Source organism: Tachysurus fulvidraco, chromosome 24 (assembly GCF_022655615.1).
Source record: "Tachysurus fulvidraco isolate hzauxx_2018 chromosome 24, HZAU_PFXX_2.0, whole genome shotgun sequence".
Classification (NCBI taxonomy): domain Eukaryota; kingdom Metazoa; phylum Chordata; class Actinopteri; order Siluriformes; family Bagridae; genus Tachysurus; species Tachysurus fulvidraco.
The window spans coordinates 15,952,305-15,977,324 of NC_062541.1; the positions used below are offsets into that span (position 1 = coordinate 15,952,305).

Sequence of the window (25,020 nt, forward strand, 5' to 3'; positions counted from 1 at the left end):
CTTTCTAATAAATGTCTTCTTGTACTGTTTATTGAATATTTATATCAACTGAAGTTAAAACCTTGTTTCTGTTTCACCCGCATTTTTAATCCAGGGTTTGATAATGAAGACCAGACGTGAGCGTTTTGTGAGCATTCATTATTTTATTTCATCAGATCTATTCATCAAAATAACAACAGAAACTCAAATATGTAGTTGTTCCAAATCTTATTTTCAGTCATAAATCATAAAAATTTCCAAAGACACAATAGAGTCAACAGGTTTCATCAGTCGCTCCAGGATTCAGAGTTGTTGTTTTTTTAATCAATCTGATGGGTTTTGTTTTCCTTTAAGAGTTAAATCTGTACATAATGACTAGAAGCATGCAAACTGTGTATTCAAGGGAAATGAGTGAGTCAGTCAGTTTTGCTCAGATCTGATGTTTCTCCAATAACAATGTAGTTTTTCGTGTGGTACCTCGTATGAGTCACGAACGAGTGAGCGACCCGACACGAATGAGTCACGATTGTTCTGTAGTATTACACGACTTTTCTATAAAAGATATACAGCACAGACAGCCATTCTTTCAATAATCAGCTCAAGTGAATGACACAAGATTAACATCATAACATACACAAATACAGACAAAACCTGAAACCTGAGCTGAACGCTCGCATTGTGGTGACATCTGATATGTATCTGAGAGCAACCAGGAAAAGGATACAGTCACATTACTAGGATAAAGTCAATTAAATTTACATGTAACACAGGGCTGTGTACACTATATACAATAACAACCCCCCCCCCCCCCACACACACACACAAGAATAGTGCTTGTGCCACAAGTATCACATTAAATCTAGAAACATTCCCACATACTCATTCCCCATCTTTTATTTTATTTCTATTTGCGTATTTCTGTTCCTGTGAGTGATTAAGCTAAATATCAGTCTGCAGTTTCCAGCAAATGGAACTTGCTGAAGCAAATGTTTGAAAATAGGATACGAGACACAACGTGTGGCGTGTAAAAGTCATAAATCCGTTGCTCTCGCATATACACAACAGACGTCTGAGTTCTCCGTATTCCGATTCGAGATCCCGTCAGTTGAAAATTAGCCCTAAGGTGTGAATAGGACCGAGATGAGATCCCAGACGATCACAGTCATGCCGTGACATGTTTTTAAGAGGTGTGAAGAATTCCTGAGAACCCAGAGTAACATGCAAAACTCTACACAGCCAGACAGTGAGAATGTTTTAGGGATGTTTTAAACGTACATGTTAATCCAAACTAAATGAAAAAATATCTGCTGTATTTACAATAGTGTTGAAAAGACTGAATTTCTTCGGTTCTCTTTTCTCTGGCTTCACATGGGGATGTTGATAAATGCCGATCAACACGTAGATGGCACAGATGGCACAACTCATTCCCGTTCATCAGTGATGATGAGTCACTCATTAATCACTTCATGCGGTCTTTAAAACGCACACATCCCGATTACGCACCACGTGTGCCATTACAGTGCATTCGGCCTTTACATCGCGGAATTGGATTTTTAATTGAATAAGCGATCTGATCTAATGCACTAACCCACACACCCCTGAGACTTTCCTCACACACCCTCTTTAATTCCCATATTGCACAGATTTACTGGTACACTTTACAACTGCGACTGTTCGACAGAATCCTGACGCTTGAACTTATTTAACTTCCTGTCGTATTCACATGCTTGTTATTTGCACTTCTGCTCAAAACGAACTACATTTCTTAATCTTAATCTTTTTCTATGTACAAGGACAAAGCTGAATCTGATCTCATCTGATTTTTGTCTTCATTTATGAACTTTAATCTGGTTTGCTTTGTTAGTTCAGCTCATATTTCATATCGATATTTCTTTAGTTAACGTGGTTAATACGAAACAAATCGGTTTCACAAAACGAGTGCATATTAAATTTATAAGCGATTTAACTACGTTAGTATTTAAATACAGATAGATCTGTTTGTATCCGGCTTGAACCCCAGGTAACCTTAGCAGAAGCTCGGACTGGCTGGAGACAATGAAGCTGTGAGGCACAAAGTGCAACCATTCAAGAGATTTCAAACGAAATTCGAATTTGTTTCGATATTACAGGTTATTTTCTCAGGCTCTGCTTCAGCTCTACTCTGACACAAGTTTACCGTCTGTGTCCATTTAAATGACAGCTTCCTGTGAGCTTGTGCATACGTTCCTCTCATCACGTGTTGTATTCTTTTGTCATTGAAGTTCTTTATGTTTGTTTGCTTAGCCTGTGCTTCGCCTTCCACAGAACCCAATGGTGAAGATTCATTCGGTCCAAATATATCTCTCTGGCGTCATCGTAAGCCTCGATGTGAAAAGCCATGACACCCAAAACAACTCTAAAAGGAAGTTAAATACAGTATAGACAGGCTAATTGTATTACATAGTGTACAGTATTTATATGTGGCAGATTCGATAAAATCTCACAAGATTCCAACAAAGTTCCCTAACCAGAATTTTCAGGAAACAAAGAGCATATGAATTTTTTTGTGTAGGTCATTTCAGAGGCATGACAAACGAGGTTCCGTGACAACGTACATAATATTTACATGATGCTTCCAGTGAAAAGTTTATCTAGCACACCATATAACAACAATCACGGTGGTCCGTCCTTCCAGATGAAATATTTCGACAGGGTTAAGCGTGTAGTCTTATCTCAAATCACATTCTCACATTAAGGCGACAGACTGCAAGGAAGTGGTTTTTGGTTTTATGCTTGTTTTCACAAGTTCTGTAATTAAACATCACTCTACTACACTTCTTCTTTTACCTAATTCTCACTGAAGTTTTAATTCCTCATGTCTAAATATCCGGATCTGTTCGGTGTTTGTGATCTTTCTTATCTTATTGCCATAATAATAACCATATGATAAGATACCAGACTGAATAAAAACGACAAACCGTCAGCTGTATTTCTGCTTTAACGCTAGAAGCTTAACCATTTTTTAGTAAAATACATGTAAATTACTGCATTGACTAAATGCTGCATTCTAATACTAAATGCATATTATTGATATTGCTACAGTTTGTCCTAAAAATGTCATCTCGCTAAAGTTTAGTTTATGGATTCGGATAAAGTTTCGTATTTCATGGAGTTTAAAGATCGGATATCAGGCAACATCTGGATAACGATGCTGCTGTGTTGTGCACACGTGTAGCACAAATATACACTTTATTGTTTATATTTTTTAAGCCTGATCTCGCTGCTAAGCTGCATGAAAAGGTCTGGCCTGCAAATACGTTTAGAGAAATTCTGTTTCCGAACTGTGAATTCATACCCTGTGATATGAACAGTCGATTTCAATACCTGGAGATGTATGCAAATCCAGGCCACAAAGCTGTTTTAATTCAGGGCCAGTGACCAGGCTATGTTGTTCGTTTGAATTTTGGAGTAAGCTACGGAAATCTCTATATTCGTTCTCCACTGGGATGATGGGGCTTTCATAGGAAATGTTGTGTGCGTTCTTGCTGCAGAGGATCTTTTCTGTGATCAGGGAAATGTCATTATGAGGGCTGATAAACGATTGAGGTTTTGATGCACGATCCAGGATGTTATTAAGGCTCTGATATCCATTAACCACGATAATCTCGCTGCTGGAGGGTGTGACGTTTTCAGACCCTGAGCTTCCGGTACATGGGGTACACGGGGTACACGGGCCATACTCCAAATCTGTCTGGATCACTGGGTCCAAGTTCTTCTCCAAAGAAGGAAAAATGCTCTCATGCTGATTCAAGTCATAGATACAGTGTCCATTGGTGGGGTTGTGAATCTTGTCAGAGAGTGAAAACATATAGGGCTTGTTACTGAAGTCAGAGCTGTTCCCATACGGCATTAGAACATTACTGTCATTGCTGAGCGATGTCAGGTTTTTATAATATTGTGTTGATGTTGGCATTCGACTGACTGTTGACTGAGATTCTTTCCCATGAGTGTTATTTTCAGGACTGTTTGCTTCTATACTCTGAATTACCGTTTGGCTGTAACTCACTCCTGACGAATCTCCGTCTCTACCGAAGCTGTTGAGGCTGTTATTTTCACCTCGGACATCTACCGGAGAAGACGCAGGCCTGTTTGATGTCAGGAAAACAGCAGGAGTTTAGAAGAAAAAGCTCTTGACATTAATAGGACTTTGTGTTTCTTTGAATACTTCTCTAATGGGTGTAAATGAAAAGAATTACCAGATCTTATCTCTGGAGTGGAGCAGCTTTGAAGCGTCGAGATTGTCAGGTGAAAAGTCGTTTTGAAATGACAGCAAGTTTGGGACCTGATGAACGTCAAACGTATGAGAGACAGAATGAAATTATAGCTTTTGGAAATAATATAGACATAATGCTCTCTCTGTCTGTCTCTCTCTCTCTCTCTCACTCTGTTTCTTTTCTTTTCTTGCTTTTAAATAGGCCATTATGTACGGTGGCCGAGAAGTGCAAAACACATCAACAAATCCGAAAACACAACGACAATTCAGACAACCCGGAAACGGTAGGTATCGTTTGTGAATGGATACTTGCCGATCATCAGACGAGACCCCTGTCACTCAAGATATACAGGTATGGAATCTTATGTGTAATGTGTAAAGTTCTCCGTTTAAATATAAGAAAATTAATCCACAGTAATCCATTCCATCCATCCATTCCAACTTTTCCCTGCGGCATACTGTTGAACTTCATGTATACCTTGAGTGACAGGTGTCTTGTCCAATGATCGGTAAGTGTTCCAATCACAAATTATACCAACCTCATTCGGGTTGTCTGAATTGTCGTTGTGTTTTCGGATTTATTAATGTGTTTTCGGATTTGTTAATTTGTTTTGCACTTCTCGGCCACCGTAATTATGCCATTTTAGATACTGTAGACGAGAGCTTTCGTACAGCTGTCTCATGAAACTATGACAGGAATTTGTCATTGAAATTTGGCAACAGAAAGTTCAAATGAAAATGACAGCATCTGAGCGATTATGTGTCCTGCTTACGTGTTCCTGACATTCCTGACAATCAGTAGCATGCTGTGATTTAGAGAAAAGACATGAAGATAACTTTTCTTTGTAGGTTTTTCGTGCCACAGGCCCATAATTAAACTGACGGTAAAACGTCTTGCCTTTCGGATGCGGCGTGTACGCTATTCAATCCTCTCATTTAAGTCGTGTTAAAAAAATGGGTTAAAAGGAACAAAAATGCTGCCTACCTGTTTTACAAAACTAGTAGCTATTTTCGGAGTAGGAATCTTGAACCACCAAACAATCAGGATTCTGCAATCAAAAGATTTACACAATGTAATTTAAACTGTAAATATGCTGTTTATATCCCCGCTTTAATACTAACATCCAACTAACTGTAAAAACTGTAAATAAAATATCTAAAGGAAATAAAATGGAAGCCTTCTTACTTGTTGCATAAATAGTAGGTGATAAAAATGCTGATGATCAGAGTTATACATATGAGGGGAATTATTATCTTGACATAGTCCTTTAGAGATGGGGCTGAGGACACAGAAGGATGTAATACAGTCAGTTGTTTTTTTAGTAAATGGGATCATATTTTTAATTGAAATAAAAAATGACTTACATGTAGAAAACCTATATGGATCACTGTAGTCGCTGAATCTGTCATTTAAGAGTGATTGTATTCTTGCCATCACAATATAGTTGGAATTTGACTCAAGGTTTCTGCCTACAAGCTCATACTGGTCTTTTGTTGTTACGGTCACCTGTATGAAGAAACAAAAAATAGCTGCAAATGTAAAGTTCAGTTATTTACGTTTTCACTATTATGCGTACTGACGTACAGCTCACTTACATTTTTTCTCGTCCCTTTGCTTCCATCGATGTAGTAAGTGAGCTCCGTAACCAGGTCATCGCTGAATATAGGGTCATTAATCATATAAGCCGTGTCCCAAACAATGAGAAAGTTTCCATTCTTTGTTTCCTTGACTGTCATTATGACAGGTTTTTTAGGTTTAACTGTTTAAAAGAAATGAATTCATGAACTGGCAATAAGTTCAATTATAAACGCTACAAATATAACAGTAACAGATAAATGTGTTGTATATAACAGTATACAATATGATCTAGTTACTGAGTTACTGTCAATAAATTCTCTTCAACACATAAGAATTGCTTGGGATCATTTTGATCCTTCTTATAAATACAGGGAACTGACATTACTAACATGACAAGATGGGGTACATGTGAGAACATAATGTGGCTGATGTTAACACAAGCTGTGGTCAATGATAAAATAAGATGTTGTTAAGATAAGATGTGACTATTGTGGACCACAAAACACCAAACACAGATGAGACGCAGCATGTTAATTACTTAAATAATTTAAACACATTTTTCTTTCTCAGACACTGCAAAAATAAAGTGTGATCATCGCCTAAGATTAAATTTAAACCATAAACCATTCAGTTAGATGTTGTGCCTACTTACTGTTTTCTGTAGTACCGAAGTTTGTAGTGAACAGTAGGTTTTCGTTTCTCAACACCTTAAACGTGTATTCCTCTCCCAAAACAAAGCCAGAGTCCACATGCACTGTGCATTCACATGAGCTGGAAATACGTTGCTTTAAATCACAAGTAAATCTTTGAAGTGTTCTTCTGTAAAACAGTAAGGAACAGAAGGAACAGCAAACTGAACAGATGTGCCAGTTGAGAAAACGTTCATTTTACATATTTTTGGACGTTGTTGTTCATTTAGGGTCTACTGATGTACTCACGCATTAAATAGAGACACATTGTACTCGGGGCAGATGAGCTGTTGGTCTGAAGTCAAACTACACATCATCTCTGTTATGTAATCATTAAGACACTCCAGATCCATCTTAGGCTCTGAAAATATATAGATTTAAGTTGTCAGTGTATTTAAAGTTCTAACTGATAGACGATAATTTACCAGAGGCTTCAAAAACAATGCACAAACTTGCCTGCACTTGTATAGTCTCCAGAAGATTCAGTAAAGTTAAAACCGATCACAAGGCATAGCTGCAGGATGAGGATTGTGGCACCCACCCTAATAGGCTGCATGAAATGAAAGTAAACAACAAAAACAGATTATTGTTTATTTAACTGTTTAAATGGACTTTTAAAAAAGGAAATAAATAACAGATAGGAATATATATTAATAAAAAACATACACACACACACACACACACACACACACACATATATATACACACATGGGCGTAAATCCCGCGGGGGTACGGAGGGGACATGTCCCCATCCGAGGGTTGTCCCCCACATCCGTGGACCCCCCCCCCCCCCCATTTAAAAAAAAATATATCGCGCTCTCTATTGTGAATCATATATGTATGTATACTTTAATAATTGTGTAAGTAGAAAAAAAAACGCAGAAACTGCTCCGGGTGTGTGTTCACTGCTGTGTGTGTTAACTGCTGTGTGTGTGTTCACTGCTGTGTGTGTGTTCACTGCTGTGTGTGCACTTTGGATGGGTTAAATGCAGAGAACGAATTCTGAGTATGGTTCACAGTACTTAGCCGTATGTCACTTCACTTTCTTTCTTTCTTTCTTTCTTTCTTTCTTAGAAACAGTTGAGTTCCCCCTCTCCTTCCTCACAGTGGTTTGACCCACTGCCTGCTTTCCCAGTTCATCTCACTTACTCTGCACACACGAGTCAGGTGTGCGGCTGCGGCTCAATTAATGTTCAACTCCATTAAGTAGTGGATTTTATTCACTTTAAATAAATCTATTCTCTTTAACGTAGTTGATGCAGACTCATTCATGCGGCAAACATACTGATTAACGATGTAATTTTCCATGAATCTGCTAGCGGTTACAATCTGACTTATCTAGTTAACGTTAGCTTGTTTACAATATAGTTGCACAGTGCACTGTAACTAACACGCCAAAGCCGTTTTGTTGTGTTTATACATAGAGCAGTTACTGTAAAGTGATTATTTAATAATTTATTTAGTTACAAAACATTACTTATTTTATATATATATTTCACAATAACAGTCATGTTTATATTTTATTGTATGTTGATGGCTTAACTGTAAACAACACAAACAATGCAATAAATAGTTTTGAAGAAAAATCTGCTTTGTCATAGAACCTGAGAAAAACTTTGAAAATAACCATAATGACACAGTCTATATGCTATAATAATAATGATAAAAGCAAAGTTTTTCACTGTGAGGACATGTCTTTATAAGTACAATTAGACTATATTATTTGTGTCCCCTTCAAAAATTGCTCGAGAAATTTTATATTTATTGCCCCCCCCATACTGTTACATGAAATTTACGCCCATTAATCTTTCTAGGAACTTCTACTTATAAAGGCTTTTACTAATATAGGCTTTTACTCGCTTCACAAACTCACCGTTGCGTAAAATGATTTCCAGGTTATTCCTCTCATCTCATCTGTCGGTTTTCTTCGTCCACATAACACGTTTTCTGTTTTAACCGTGTTTACTTTCCATCGCGTTGATCGCACTGAAGGCGCGTTTGGGAACAACCAGAACCTCACTTCCTCATTGCGGGACTGGGCAGAGTGGGTGTGTTTTTACTGGAACAACTGAGCAACAGTCGTTCTGTGGAAAAGCGTAAGAACGCTTCACACCCCTAAACACACCCCCTCCCCCCAGCCCCCACCAACCCACACACACACACACACACACACACACACACACACACACACACACACACACACAAACACACACACTGTCACAGAGAGTCATTTCAGTACAATAAGAAATTACTCTCGAGGATTGCGAGGATCTTAATGCAGGGCTCTCAAGTTTTGAAGACATCTACAACCACCCCCTTAACAAAAAAATATAAAAAATGGGGGAGTAAGGATCACTGACCGCAATTTAACCAAATACAAAGAATTTGTTTTGTTTCCATTTATTAATTTGTGTGTGACAGAGAGAGAGAGAGAGAGAGAGAGAGAGAGAGAGAGAGAGATTATGACTGGTGTTGTTTATTGTAAGTGTTTGTTACCTTTTTGGACTCCTTTATCATTTGTAATGTTTTTCCCATATAAAACAGTTCAGCACAAGCCCAGACATTTTTAGGGACATGATTGAGGACACTGTCCCTTCCAGAGACAAGCTGTTTCGTGTTGAGCTTTTGTTCAAACCGACAAAAGAAAATACCCTCACTAATGAATGTTTTTTTAATTGGTTGTTGTGTTAAATCTTACCCAGAAAGTGCTATTTTCTGTTTGGCTATTGTGTAGCCTCTTTTTTGTGTTATGTAAGTGTCAGGCTCGACTAAGAACTGAGACGCGCTTGATTCCTGCCCGGTTCCATAGAGACAGCAGTGCGGACTGATACATTTTGGGCGCTGCGGCTTATTAAATATATGATAAGTAGTCAAAAAGGTTTTCTGCGTGACAAATACGATGTGTGGTGGGAGAGCGTGACAAAAGACCGACATGAGGGACTGTCACTCTCAATGCGTGACACATAACAGCCCTGTTAATGGAAGAGAAAAGTCCATATGAGTCTATACCACTAGTCTATACTTAATAGAAGAGGAAAGTCCGTTTCAAGTCAAGTCAAGTCAAGAAGCTTTTATTGTCATTACAACCATATATAGCTGTTGCAGTACACAGTGATATGAGACGTTTCTCCAGGATCAGGGTGCTACATAACACAAAGACATAGACATAATGCTTGTTCTCTCTCTCTTTGAAACTTTTCCTTGTTGGTTTTTTGTGCCACAGACCATAATTAAACTGACGGTAAAACGTCTTGCCTTTCGGATGTGGCGTGTACGCTATTTAATCCACTCATTTAAAAAAAATGGGTACAACAGTTAATAGGAACAAAAACGCTGCGTACCTGTTTTACAAAACTAGTAGCTATTTTCGGAGTAGGAATCTTCGCCTCACAACTCCAGGGTCGGGGTTCGATTCCCGCCTCCCCCTTGTGTGTGCGGAGTTTGCATGTTCTCCCCATGCCTCGGGGGTTTTCTCCGGGTACTTCGGTTTCCTCCCCCGGTCCAAAGACATGCATGGTAGGTTGATTGGCATCTCTGGAAAATTGTCCGTAGTGTGTGAGTGTGTGAGTGAATGAGAGTGTGTGTGTGCCCTGTGATGGGTTGGCACTCCGTCCAGGGTGTATCCTGCCTCGATGCCCGATGACGCCTGAGATAGGCACAGGCTCCCCGTGACCCGAGAAGTTCGGATAAAGCGGTAGAAAATGAGTGAGTGAGTGAGTGAGTGAGTGAGAATTTAAACTGTAATATGCTGTTTATATTCCCACTTTAATACTAACATCCAACTAACTGTAAAAACTGTAAATAAAATATCTAAAGGAAATAAAATGGAAGCATTCTTACTTGCTGCATAAATAGTAGGTGATAAAAATGTTGATGATCAGAGTTATACATATTGAAGAAATTATACTGACATGCATGTCCTCTAGTGACACTTGTTTTCGGATTGTGTAGGAAACCCTTCCACAACCCCACTAAAGGATGTGTCCTAGTTTGCACGGGTTAGTTTTGGAAACACAAGATCAACAATTAGAGTTGCTCTTACTGTACCTTGAACGCGGGTATCGTTCAAAGTCCCTCGGTCTTCTAACAAAGGTTCTGCTGCTAGTTCTTCTACCTATTTTATTGATTGAATCTTTAGATGAAGGACACAGACTTAGACCTTTTTGTCTTTTCAGGATCCTCACAATGGGAGGCCTTGTTTTTATTAAAAGTAGTGTAATACAAATAGATGTGTGTAATATATGTAATGTAAAAGAAAAGAAAATTACAAACAAAATCTCCTTCAAATAGTTCAAATCATTCTGCCTCTGTCAGCATACCGTCAGGTCTCTCATGATCTCCTGCTTCTGCAAAACATCCTGAGAAGTCTCTTAGGCGGCACGTCTGACTGTGTGTTCTTATTCTGCTGACACAAAGCCTTGTGATGTCCTTTTAAGCTTTCACTGTTACTCTCTGTCTTAATATTTAAACATACTAATGAAAATTATATAATTTCTTAATCACATAATGGTTGCATAAATTCATATAAAGGTAAATGAAACTTGTCATTCTATAAAATGAAAGAGAAAATTCATAACAATTCTATAATCTTGATCCAACTGTCTAGGTACAGTGTCTGTTCCTCTTTGGGTTGAATCAGCTTCCTTCTAGATCTTTTTCTTTACAGTTTTAATCAGATATTTTCAATTTCTTTATGTCATAACAATTTCCCCATTTCTTTTAGTCTATTTTCCACGCTTCCTTTTTCCTCACTCTTTGTTGTCTTATTTCTTTTCTCTCTTTTTGCTGCATTAATTTCACTTTGTTTCTTTACAGTATTGGATGAGATTGTCACATAAGGATAACCATGTGCACATTGTATGGCAGTTACTCCACTCCTAACATTTCTATTCACAATATGAGGGGAATTATTAGCTTGACCTAGTCCTGAGGCTGAGGACACAGAAGGATGTAATACAGTCAATTGTTTTTTTTAGTAAATGGGATCATATTTTTATTGAAATAAAAAAAGACTTACGTGTAGAAAACCTATATGGATCACTGTAGTCACTAAATCTGTCATTTAAGAGTGATTGTATTCTTGCCATCACAATATAGTTGGAATTTGACTCAAGGTTTCTGCCTACAAGCTCATACTGGCCTTTTGTTGGTACGATCACCTGTATGAAGAAACAAAAAATAGCTGCAAATGTAAAGTTCAGTTATTTACTTTTTCACTATTATGCGAACTGACGTACAGCTCACTTACATTTTTTCTCATCCCTTTAGTTCCTTCGATGTAGTAAGTGAGCTCCGTAATCAGGTCATCGCTGAATACAGGCTCTTTAATCCTATAAATCGTGTCCCAAGCAATGAGAAAGTTTCCATTCTTTGTTTCCTTGACTGTCATTATGACAGGTTTTGTAGGTTTAACTGTTTAAAAGAAATGAATTCATGAACTGGCAATAAGTTCAATTATAAACGCTACAAATATAACAGTAACAAGATGGGGCACATGTTAGAACATAATGTGGCTAATGTTAACACAAGCTGTGGCCAATGATAAAATAAGATGTTGTTAAGATGTGACTATTGTGGACCACAAAACACCAAACACAGATGAGACGCAGCCGTGTTAATTGCTTAAATAATTTAAACACATTTTTCATTCTCAGACACTGCAAAAATAAAGTGTGATCATCGCTTAAGATTAAATTTAAACCATAAACCATTCAGTTAGATGTTGTGCCTACTTACTGTTTTCTGTAGTACCGAAGTTTGTAGTGAACAGTAGGTTTTCGTTTCTCAACACCTTAAACGTGTATTCCTCTCCCAAAACAAAGCCAGAGTCCACATGCACTGTGCATTCACATGAGCTGGAAATACGTTGCTTTAAATCACAAGTAAATCTTTGAAGTGTTCTTCTGTAAAACAGTAAGGAACAGAAGGAACAGCAAACTGAACAGATGTGCCAGTTGAGAAAACGTTCATTTTACATATTTTTGGACGTTGTTGTTCATTTAGGGTCTACTGATGTACTCACGTGTTAAATAGAGACACATTGTACTCGGGGCAGATGAGCTGTTGGTCTGAAGTCAAACTACACATCATCTCTGTTATGTAATCATTAAGGCACTCCAGATCCATCTTAGGCTCTGAAAATATATAGATTTAAGTTGTCAGTGTATTTAAAGTTCTAACTGATAGACAATAATTTACCAGAGGCTTCAAAAACAATGCACAAACTTGCCTGCACTTGTATAGTCTCCAGAAGGTTCAGTAAAGTTAAAACTGATCACAAGGCATAGCTGCAGGATGAGGATTATGGTACCCACCCTAATAGGCTGCATGAAATGAAAGTAAACAGATTATTGTTTATTTAACTGTTTAAATGGACTTAAAAAAAAGGAAATAAATAATCATAACAACATAAGATTCAGGGCTAACAGATAGGAATATATATATTAATAAAAAATCCATCCATCCATCCATCCATCCATCCATCCATCCATAAAATAATGCCCACGCATCGTACTGATGTCGTTTGAATTTATTTACACTCTCTCACTTGCTCTCTCTTGAGACACCGTGAAAACTATAAAAAATATAAACATATTCAAATACACATCTCACAATCATAATACATTTACATTTACAGCATTTGGCAGACGCCCTTATCCAGAGCGACGTACATAAGTGCTTAAATCTCTAACATTGAATACATTAATGCTGGTTCACTAGGTTACATACTTAAGATACCATGAGTTTAAAACATTTTCAAAGTTACAATGAAAAAGTGTCAAAGGTTTTTTTTTTTTTTTAAATGCAAAAGATAGGGAAAGAAGTGCTAGTTGAAGTGTTTCCTGAATAAGTAGGTCTTCAACCGCCGCTTGAAAATAGCCAGTGACTCAGCTGTCTGGACCTCTAGGGGAAGTTCATTCCACCACCTTGGTGCCAGAACAGAGAAGAGTCTTGTAGTATACTTGCCTCTTACCCTGAGAGATGGTGGAACCAGTCGAGCAGTGCTGGTAGATCGGAGGTTGCGGGGTGCAGTGCGAGGAATGATGAGGGCTTTGAGGTAAGAGGGAGCTGGTCCATTTTTGGCTTTGTAGGCCAGCATCAGTGTTTTGAATCCGATGCGTGCAGATACCGGAAGCCAGTGGAGGGATCGCAGCAGCGGGGTGGTATGCGAGAACTTTGGCAAGTTGAAAACAAGCCGGGCAGCTGCATTTTGGATCATTTGCAGAGGACGGATTGCGTCCATAGGTAGACCTGCCAGCAGTGTGCTGCAGTAATCCAGTCTAGAAATGACAAGAGACTGAACAAGTACCTGAGCAGTCTGTGTGGACAAAAATGGCAGAATCCTTCTAATGTTGTAGAGAAGAAACCGACATGAGCGAGTCACATTAGCAACATGAGAGGAAAAGGACAGTTGATTGTCCATGGTTACCCCAAGGTTGCGAGCTGTGGCTGAAGGGGAGATCAGATCGTTGTGCAAGGATATGGCAAGATTGTGACCTGGGGATGAATCACCTGGGATGAACAGCAGTTCAGTTTTGCTAGGATTGAGCTTTAACTGATGGGCAGTCATCCATGATGAAATTTCTGCCAGACATGCTGAGATCCGGTCAGAAGCTGTGGCATCTGAGGGTGGGAAAGAGAAGATAAGTTGTGTATCATCAGCACAGCAGTGGTTAGAGAACCCATGTGATGAAATAACTTCCCCAAGAGAGTGAGTATACAGGGAGAAAAGAAGAGGACAAAGTACTGAGCCCTGTGGGATGCCAGTGGAGAGTCTGCGTGGAGCAGATGTCACTCCCCTCCATGTTACCTGATATGAGCGTCCTTCCAGCTAGGAGGCAAACCATTCCCAAGCTGATCTGCAAATCCCAAGACTCTTGAGGGTGGACAAAACAGTCTTGTGATTGACCGTATCAAACGCTGCAGAAAGGTCAAGGAGGATAAGGACGGATGACAGTTTGGCTGATCTAGCAGTATGTAGCTTCTCAGAGACATCCAAAAGGGCTGTCTCTGTAGAGTGAGCTGCTTTAAAGCCAGACTGTTTGGGATCTTGGAGGTTGTTCTGTGAGAGATAGACAGACAGTTGATTATAGACAATGCGTTCAAGAATTTTTGAAAGAAATGAGAGAAGTGATACCGGTCTGTAGTTACTGATGTCTGATGGATCCAGAGCAGGTTTCTTTAGGATGGGAATAACCCTTGCTCTCTTGTAGGTAGTTGGTACCTGACCAGATGCTATGGATCTATTGACGATAATGGAAATGAAGGGCAAGAGGTCTTGTGAGATGGTTTGGAGAATAGTGGTAGGGAGTGGATCCAATGGGCAGGTGGTAGGATTGCAGGACTGGATGAGTTGTAAAATCTCTTCTGCTGCCACAGTTGAGAAATGTGACAACGAAGGTGTAGGGGAATGCATACTCTGAGATGTAAGTGCAGTCGGGGCTGAAGTGAAGGTCAGGCAGATTTCCTCAATCTTCTCCTGGTAGAAAGAAGCAAAGTCTTCTGCAGTCAGGGAGGATGAAGAAGGTGGAGCCGGGGGGTTGAGCAGAGAAGAGATGATGTTGTGGAATTTCCAAGGGTCATGTGAGGAAGCTTCAAGCTTTTCCTTGTAGAAGGAAGTCTTGGCAGTCACATCTGAGGAGAACTTGACAAGAAGTGTTCTGTAAAAATCAAGATCTGCATCAAGTTCTGATTTCTTCCACTTTCTCTCTGATGATCTTAGCTCTCTTCGATTGTTGCGCAGCACATCTGAAAGCCAAGGAGCAGAACAAGAAGTTTTCTTGGGTTTAGTGAACATAGGGCAGAGGAAGTCCATAGTTGAGGAAAGAGATGAGAGTAAAGTATCTGTGGCTGAGTCCAAGGGTAGTGAGGAAAAAGACTCAGTATCAGGAAGGGAAGAAAGAGTGCCAGAAGCTACCGATGAAAGGGAGACAGAGTGAAGGTTGCGGCGAGTAAGAGCGAGGAGGTGAGAGGTAGTTTTAGGTAGGATAGGTAGAGTGATGGTGAAGGATACCAGGTGATGATCAGAGACGTGTAGTGGGGTAGCAGTCACGTATGTAGCTGGAGAAGGACGGGTGAAAACCAGGTCCAGGACATTGCCTCCTTTGTGTGTGGGGATGTAGCTGTTGAGTGTGAGGGAGAAAGAGTCGAGAAGAGACAGGAGGGAAGAAGAATGTAGCTTGTCAGAGGGGAGGTTGAAGTCACCAAGCACTGTCAGGGGGGAGCTATCAGAAGGGAAAGCACTAAGCAGTGAGTCCATTTCTTCCAGGAAGTCTCCTAGGGGACCAGGACATCCACAAACATCCACAAACTACAATCCATTCATAATTAGTCCCAATCACGACATTACAATGCACAATACACTTATATACAACTTATATATATAATACATCCTACATAACAGCACATGAACAACATTATAATATTTGACATGCTATTAACAGTTACCGTGTGTGCCTTTTTGAACCACTTGCAGATAAATGGTAGTTATTTATGTCAGCATGTTAACGTGTCCATGTCATTGCTACGCTCTGACCCATAATTCTATAGTCCCGCGCAACACTGGCATCACATGGTTTTAAATAAACATGCACATACACATTCTCTGAACATTACATATTACATTTTTAACCTTCTGTTTAAATGTTCATACATTGAAATTAACTTGTATTAATAACAAAGAACAGTTAAACTTTCTTGCAGACATTTACACTCCCACCAATTACTTTGATTTATGAGAACTTTATGCACAGGTTTGAATAAAGCTAGTAATTCCAGAACCACATACCAGAAACAGTTATTTATCGAACCCTTACATACATTTAACGTTTCAAATATTCTATAATATGTGTGAGTGTTTAAAATATTTCTAATGAAACACAATTTAGTTGTTTTCTATGAGTACAACTAACTTATAGATAGGACGTTCCAGAATGGAAAGGTTATTGTATCTTTTACCCTCTTTACCTAACTTTCTATCTCCTATTTGTATTGTGACCTTTCGCATCAATCCATCTTCATCTTTACAAACATCAAACACTCTTCCAAGCCTCCATTCATTGCGTGGAATCTCTTCCTCTTTGATAATAACAATATCATCTCCAATCCTCACATTCTATTTTGGAGAATGCCAGAGTTGTCTGAGGGTGATATTTGCAAGATATTCTCTCCTCCATCTACACCAGAATTGCTCTGCAAGATATTGTACCCTGCACCACCTTTTCTTGACATACATATCTTCTGCTACAAATTTTCCTGGTGGAGGCAGCGGCACAGAAGCTTTTATAGTAAGCAAATGGTTTGGGGTAAGGGGCCCTAGAGTGTGTTGATGGTCAGTGGATGGCTGTTGATAATTGACATGGCTTCGTAGAAGAATGTTCTTAAAGAAGCATCATCTAATCTGCCAGCACTTTGCAGTAAGACCCAGCTTAGAACACTCCTAAAGGTCCTGATCTGCCTTTCCCAAATACCACCCATATGACTGGCATGGGGCACATTCACTGTGAAGTCGCATTGTTTTTGGGCTAGTTAAGCAATCTGTCTGTCTTTATCTACTTCCTTTAGTGCTCTTGACAGTTCATTTTTTTGCCCCGACAAAATTTGAGCCTTGATCAGACCTGATTTCTCTCACAGCTCCACGAATAGCTATAAAACAACATAGGGCATTATAAAGGCATCAGTTGTCAAGTCATCCAACATTTCAACGTGGACTGCTCTGGAGGAAAGACAGGTGAATATGAGACCATACCTCTTTTGCTCTTTGCGACCTTGTTTGGTGTGAAATGGCCCAAAACAATCGATTCCACAGTATGAAAAGGGTGGTGATGGTTCAGTACGATTGATAGGTAGATCCGCCATCCTTTGTGTTTCTGTTGGCCTGCGAGCTCTCCTGCAGGAAACACACTGTTTTATGTAGTTGGCTACAACTTTGCTGCCACCAATGACCCAGTAACCATTGGCTCTCAGATCATTGAGGGTCTGCCCTCTGCCTTGATGCTAATTTTTATTGTGGCAGTAACCCAGGATTAAATGATGCTTCAAGTCCAGAGGTAAGTTAGCTTTTTTCAGTCTCCCTCCCACCCTAAGGACACCATCTTGTAGCACTGGGTCAAGCTGGAACAATGGATGGTTATTTGGCAGTTTGTCATGGCCCAGTATTTCCATTTCCTTTATGAAGGCATCCCTTTGTGCTAATTTTATGAGTACAATGCTGGCTTTCCTCAAGTCTTCAACATTTATGGGCTTTGGTATTTTGTCTCTTTTTGCTAGTAGCTGAGTCCGCACAACCACATTTAATGCTGTATGTCATTTTGAGAAACGAATAAATCTCTCCAAAAAATTGTCCTCTTGTACTACTTTAGTTTGCAGGACCTGTGTTTTGATCTCAGGATCTCCCAACAAGATCTCCCACAAGAACTTTGGTCCAGTAAGCCAGTCTGAATTAATCAACTCTGAAACACTGAGGCCTCTAGATGCTTGATCCGCTGGATTTTGGTCTGTATCGATGTAGTTCCACTGTGCAGGGTCTGATGCTTCTCTGATTCTTTGGACACGATTGGCAACGAAAACATGGAACCTTTGGGCATCGTTATTGATGTAACCTAAGACTACTTTAGAATCAGTCCAAAAATATTCTTGGTCAATTTTGAGCTCCAGTTCTTCTCTTAACATACTACTGACTGCTGAGGAGACCACTGCAGCTGTTAACTCGAGTCTAGTTATGGTAACAACCTTTGTGGGTGCAACCCTTGCTTTACCTATGACTAAAGAGCAGTGCACCTTGTCTTCACTGAGCAATGGCTACTCGCATCAGAAAAGTGATGGAGTTCAATTCTCTGCACTCTTTCCAGATTTTGGGGAATGAAACATCTTGGGATCTGAAGTTTTTCCCGATTCTTTAGATCGTTTATCCAGCTTTCCCATTGGGGTCTTAACTCTCCAGGCAGCGGTTCATCCCATTCAATGCCTTTTTGGCACATATCCTGTAGTACTTTCTTTCCCTGCAGTAGAAAAGGGGCTAGAAAGCCTAGAGAGTCAAACACAGAAGCTACAGTAGAAAGGATTCCTCGCTGTGTTGCTGATTTCTCATCCAGAGCAACCTTGAAGGTGAAGGCATCGCTATTCACACTCCACTTTACTCCCAACACAGTCTGGATAGGGAGGTTGTCATGACTGAGGTCCACATCCTGAACTCCACTAGCTCTTTCACTGTCAGGAATTGACTCCAGAACTTCTGTTCTTAGAGAAGAACTTATGAAGATGCAATATTCCTTTAGCACACACATTTTGTGCTTCCATCACAAGGTTGATAGCTGTGTCCACATCTTCTACGCTAGCAAGGCCACTATCAACATAGAAATTCTTCCGTATGAAGTTGGCTGCTGCAGGATACTCCTTTTCATTTTGGCTTGGGAGATACTTCATTCCATAATTTGCACAAGCAGGAGAGGATGTCGCTCCAAAATGATGGACTTTCATACGATATTCCTTTGGCTCAGAATTCGTATCCCCATGTTCCCACCAGAGGAACCGTAAGCAATCTCTGTCCTCCTGGCTTACATGGAACCTGTGGAACATCTTCTCAACATCACAGATGACTGCAATTGGGTATATGTGGAATCTGCAAAGCACTCCTGTTAGGCCGTTGGTAAGATCAGGTCCAGATACCAAATGATCGTTTAGGGCCGTGCCATTATATTTGGCAGAGCAGTCGAACACAACCCTAATTTTGTTTGGATTTCTTGGGTGATAGACACCTTGGTGAGGAATATACCACGTATTTCCTGCCCTGGGTGAGTGTTCAGCTCTCTCTGCATCACCATCCTCAAATACACCTTCCATGAATTTAATGTAGTCTTCCTTGAATTTGGGATCTTTATCAAGTCTTCCTTTCAGATGCTTCAGTCTTAGTAGAGCCAACCGCTTATTCTCTGGAAGCTGGGGGCGTCATAAAAGCTAGGGGCATTTCCTGGTGCCCATCTGCATTTTAGCATATTTTGTCATTCAGTAACTGCATAAACTGCATGTCATCTTGTGATATGCTCTTTTCCCCAGGGCTTGTGTCTTTGAAGTCTAATTCTAGGGCTCTGATGACAGTGGCTGGTGTCAGTAGTGGAATTTCTTTGACACACGATGGCACAGGCCTATAACCTCTGACGACTTCGCAACCCGTGGTGAGCTGCCAACAATGCGCCATCCCAGGTCCGTCTTAATGGCATATGGCTCATCATCACCTCCTATAATGACCTGTCGTGAAGCCAGTGCCCTGGAGCAGTCATAGCCTATTAATAATCCGACCTTACAATCCATCAACTTTGGAATTTCTTGTGCTATTCTGTTCAGATGGTTCCACCTTCTGGCCATTTCAGGGGTTGGAATGTGGGAATGCTCAAGAGGGATGAAATCTCTGGTATAGGTAGGTGGCAAGTTGACAAGACTTTGGGAGGAAAACCCCCTAATTCTAAGCCCACTAACTCTTTCACTCTGAATAATGAAATCTTTTCCCATCATTGACGTTAATTTTAGCTTGACAGGCTCTAAACTTGCTCCCACCTCTTCACATACCTCTTGATCTATAAAGGTGTTGCTACTCTGTGTGTCCAATAAATCATACACTAGTATCTCCTTTTCAGGAGCTGTGAGTAAAGAAATCCATACAGGCACTATCATAGATGTGCTCCCACAATCACCTCTGTCCACACAACAAGAAAGAGAAGTTGTTTCTTCAGATTGCATAGCATGAGAAGATGTGTCTTCTGTGGTAGAAGAACGGTCTTCGTGCAATGGTGTTGGATGGTGCTTCTTACATATGGCACAAATAGCTTTACTCTTACAGTCCTTCGAGTTGTGTCCTCTCCTAAGACAGCCGAAGCAGAGGTTGTTGTCAAATATGAATCTTTTCTTGTCTTCTTCTGGCTTGTTAGCAAACCTTTGACATTTGTGGATAGAATGGTTTTCTCCACAGCACATGCAAGGAACTGGATTTGAACCTAAAGGTGGGACATTTACTCTCTTAGTTCCATTTGAGGTTCTTGTGTTGTGTTCTAAAGCACTGTAAGCTTTCATCTCTGCGTTTGACTTATCTGGTGCTTTCACATTTGTGATCAATGCATTAGCTCTTTGTCGTCTTACATCTCTAGCTGGTTTTTCTTCAGGTGACTTCAAAGCACCAAAGGATGTTACAGGGTTACATGCAATTTCTGCTTCTTGTGCCATAAACTCAGCAAACTCCTTGAAATTAGGGTATTCTTCCGTTTTTCTCAACTGCTTTGTCACATGGCGGTTCCAGCGAGAAGTCACCCAGCCTGGAAGTCTGCAACATCTTTTGATTTTCTTCACAGTCATTTAACACCTGAAGTCCTTTGACATATGGCATAGCATTATTGCATGCTGCGAGGAAATCACTGAATTGTCTCAATTTAACTGAGTCCTTTGAACCTATCTTTGGCCAGTTATTCAGTTTCTCTCTAAATGCCCACTGAATCACAAAGGAGTGTCCATATCTAGAATTCAGTGCGTCCCATGCTTGGTCATCCTTCCTAAAGAAGCTTCCTTCTAACACACATTGTGCTTCTCGACTGACATATTTTTTGTAGGTACAACAACCTATCAGCTGGATTTGTGCATCGTCTTTCAATCAATGCCTTGAAACTTGCGCTCCACTATAAGAATTTAAGTGGATCCCCTGAGAAGACTGAGGGCTCGGGTGCTTGAAGTCTGGTGAGTACCATTGTGTCATGTAGGGCTTGTGCTAACGATGCATCATTGTTTGTATGGTTTGTTTGCACATTGTCATTGTTCTCACAAATCTGTTCATTTTTTATTTCTTTTTGAGAAACTGGAAGACGATAGGCTGCTTCACTGCTTGGTGATCTGCTTTGATTACTTGCTTCGCCTGAATCTGCTTCCGAGTATGCTTTGAGCTTAGCCGCTATTACTTGCAGATCTCTTTCATGTTCGAGTCTTTCTAGTTCTTGCCTTTGTGCAGTGATAGCCTCTTCCATCTTTATTTCTGCCTGCTTTGCTGCGAGCTGTGCAGCATACTCTGCTCTTTTTGTTATGATGCTTGGTTGTTCTGATGAACACCTTGAGTGGTCACTTTGAGCGGTAGATTTGATAATTGAAGTCCCAAATATTGACTGGGCATATGACTTTGTTCTCCTTCTGAGTTGCTTAAATGGTTAAGCTCCAGCATTTTTTGAGTTAATTTTCTACCCCGTGAGGACATTCTAGGTTCTTTTTTCTTGGCAGTGACAGAGGTTGACTCTATTGCTATCTGGTGCATTTCTGTTGTGGTCAATTCTACCTGAATGGACTCAATTTGTCCAGTAGGTTCCTCAACTTGTGATGTCTCTCTATGAACTGACATTGTTTATGCCGTCGTACTCTTCTGTCTGTAGAGAGTAATATATTACAGCAACGTCGCACTTGAAGCCTTAGTTCTAAAGCATATTTGCAAAACCGTAGTCTGACGCCCTCTCTTAGTAAATTAATGTACTGCCTTTAACGTTGCCAGGAGCCAGCACTCCCGTCTTCTCTTAATCAGCAAACTAACGCTTCGCCCACACTCTGCAATAGTCTTCTCTTCGGATAATCGCCAATCTTCTCTCTGATTTCTCTGACTTTAATCTTCTTTGGCAATACCAGCGGTACGTTTTCACTGTAGCTGCACTGGTTCAATAAAATAATGCCCACGCATCGTACTGATGTCGTTTGAATATTTACACTCTCTCACTCGCTCTCTCTTGAGACACCGTGAAAACTATAAAAAATATAAACATATAACATTCAAATACACATCTCACAATCATAATAAACATCCACAAACTACAATCCATTCATAATTAGTCTCAATCACGACATTACAATGCACAATACACTTATATACAACTTATATACTTATACAACTTAATATATATATATATATATATATATATATATATATATATATGTATATATATATATATATATATATATATATATATATATATATATATATATATATATATATATCCTACATAACAGCACATGAACAACATTATAATATTTGACATGCTATTAACAGTTACCGTGTGCGCCTTTTTGAACCACTTGCAGATAAATGGTAGTTATTTATGTCAGCATGTTAACGTGTCCATGTCATTGCTACGCTCTGACCCATAATTCCATAGTACCGCGCAACACTGGCATCGCGTGGTTTGAAATAAACATGCACATACACATTCTCTGAACATATTACATTTTTAACTTTCTGTTTAAATTTTAAAATTTTCATACATTGAAATTAACTTGAGACGCAGCCACACATATACATGGGCGTAAATCCAGGTGTGTGGCTGCGTCTCAATTAATGTTCAACTCCATTAAGTAGGGGATTTTATTCACTTTAAATATATCTATTCTCTTTAACGTAGTTGATGCAGACTCATTCATAAATTAGTTGCGGCAAACATACTGATTAACGATGTAATTTTCCATGACTCTGCTAGATTAGCGATTAAAATCTTACTTATCTAGTTAACGTGTTTACAATAGCTTGTTTACAATATAGTTGCACAGTGCACTGTGACTAACACGCCAAAGCCGTTTTGTTGTGTTTATTCATATAAGCAGTTACTGTAAAGTGATTATTTAATAATTTATTTTGTTACAAAACATTACTTATTTTATATATATTTTTCACAATAAGTCATGTTTATATTTTATTGTATGTTGATGGCTTAACTGTAAACAACACAAACAATGCAATAAATAGTTTTGAAGAAAAATCTGCTTTGTCATAGAACCTGAGAAAAACTTTGAAAATAACCATAATGACACAGTCTATATGCTACAATAATAATGATAAAAGCAAAGATTTTCACTGTGAGGACATGTCTTTATAAGTACAATTAGACTGTATTATTTGTGTCCCCTTCAAAAATTGCTCATGAGAAATTTTATATTTACCCCCCCCCCCCCCCTACTGTTACATGAAATTTACGCCCATTAATCTTTCTAGGAACCTCTACAGAGATATAAAGGCTTTTACGCGCTTCACAAACTCACCGGTGCGTAAAATGATTTCCAGGTTATTCCTCTCATCTCATCTGTCGGTTTTCTTCGTCCACATAACACGTTTTCTGTTTTAATGGAGTTTACTTTCCATCGCGTTGATGGCACTGAAGGCGCATTTGGGAACAACCAGAACCTCACTTCTTCATTGGGGGACTGGGCAGAGTGGGTGTGTTTTTACTGGAACAACTGAGCAACAGTCGTTCTGTGGAAAAGAGTAAGAACGCTTCACACCCCTAAACAAACCCCCACACCCCTAAACACACCCCCATCCCCCAGCACTCCACACACACACACACAATGTCGAAACTAGAGAGTCATTTCAGTACAATAAGAAATTACTCTCGAGGATTGCGAGGATCTTAATGCAGGGCTCTCAAGATTTGAAGACAGGCAAGCGTGACATCTACAACCACCCCCTCAAAAAAAAAAAAAATTAAAAAAAAAAAATTAAAAAACATAAAAGAATAAAAAATGGGGGAGTAAGGATCACTGACCACAATTTAACCAAATACAAAGAATTTGTTTTGTTTTCATTTATTAATTTGTGTGTGTGTGTGTGTGTGTGAGACAGAGAGAGAGAGAGAGAGAGAGAGAGAGAGAGAGAGAGAGAGAGAGAGAGAGAGAGAGATTATGACTGGTAAAGTCAAGTCAAGTCAAGTCACCTTTATTGTCACATCACCACAGCACATGTGCCATGGTGAGTGAAATTCTCGCTCCAGAAATTGCAGAACCATTTACATACAGTAGTTAAGAAACAGAAATTAGACAATTTACATACAGGTGAAAAATGTGCAAAATGCTGAGTACCAGGTGAAATGTGCAAATGTGGAAAAGATACAATGTGCTCATAGTCAGTACACACCGGCCAGTTGGATGCGCATGCTCGGAGCACACGGCCTGGGATGCCATCAGGACCCGCAGCCTTGCAGATGTTTACCTGTCGGAAGGATCTGGTTACATCCGCGACAGAGACGGAGAGCGCACTCACATCATCTGCAGCAGCCAAGGGAGCGCTCTCTGTGTGGGCGGGGTTGTGAGCCTCGAAACGTGCACGACTGGTGTTGTTTATTGTAAGTGTTTGTTACCTTTTTGGACTCCTTTATCATTTGTAATGTTGCTCCCATATAAAACAGTTCAGCACAAGCCCAGACATTTTTAGGGTCATAATTGAGGACAATGTCCCGTCCAGAGACAAGCTGTTTCGTGTTGAGGTTTGGTTCAACCCGACCATCGAAAATACCCTCTCTAATGAATATGTTTTTTTATTGGTTGTTGTGTTAAATCTTGCCCATATACAATAGTGCTATTTCCTGATTGGCTATTGTATAGCCTGTTTTTTTGATTGGCTGATAAGTGTCAGGCTCGACTAAGAACTCCAGGGGAGACGCGCTTGATTCCATAGAGACAGAGGTGCGACATATTAAATATATGATTCAATTCAAGTTTTCAATTTAATTCAATTCAAG

The 25,020-nt window shown here is 39.6% G+C and overlaps 1 protein-coding gene across 2 annotated transcripts; it reads right to left on the reverse strand.

Moving 5' to 3' along the window:
• Positions 1 to 123: 123 nt before the first annotated feature.
• LOC125138438 lies at positions 124 to 23,715 on the reverse strand. 2 transcript variants are annotated; one of them, XM_047807745.1, is made up of 10 exons: positions 23,546 to 23,715; positions 6,956 to 7,049; positions 6,749 to 6,860; positions 6,463 to 6,629; positions 5,828 to 5,991; positions 5,597 to 5,738; positions 5,418 to 5,511; positions 5,217 to 5,280; positions 4,215 to 4,300; positions 124 to 4,103 (listed from the first exon to the last, which is right to left on the reverse strand). In XM_047807745.1, the coding sequence occupies exons 1-10, from the start codon at positions 23,579 to 23,581 to the stop codon at positions 3,308 to 3,310; spliced, it is 1,755 nt and encodes a 584-aa protein (XP_047663701.1). In that variant the 5' UTR covers positions 23,582 to 23,715; the 3' UTR covers positions 124 to 3,307. The 2 variants fall into 2 exon arrangements, with proteins under 2 accessions (XP_047663701.1, XP_047663700.1); XM_047807744.1 differs by lacking the exon at positions 23,546 to 23,715 and adding an exon at positions 8,373 to 8,556.
• Between the last annotated feature and the right edge of the window lie 1,305 nt (positions 23,716 to 25,020).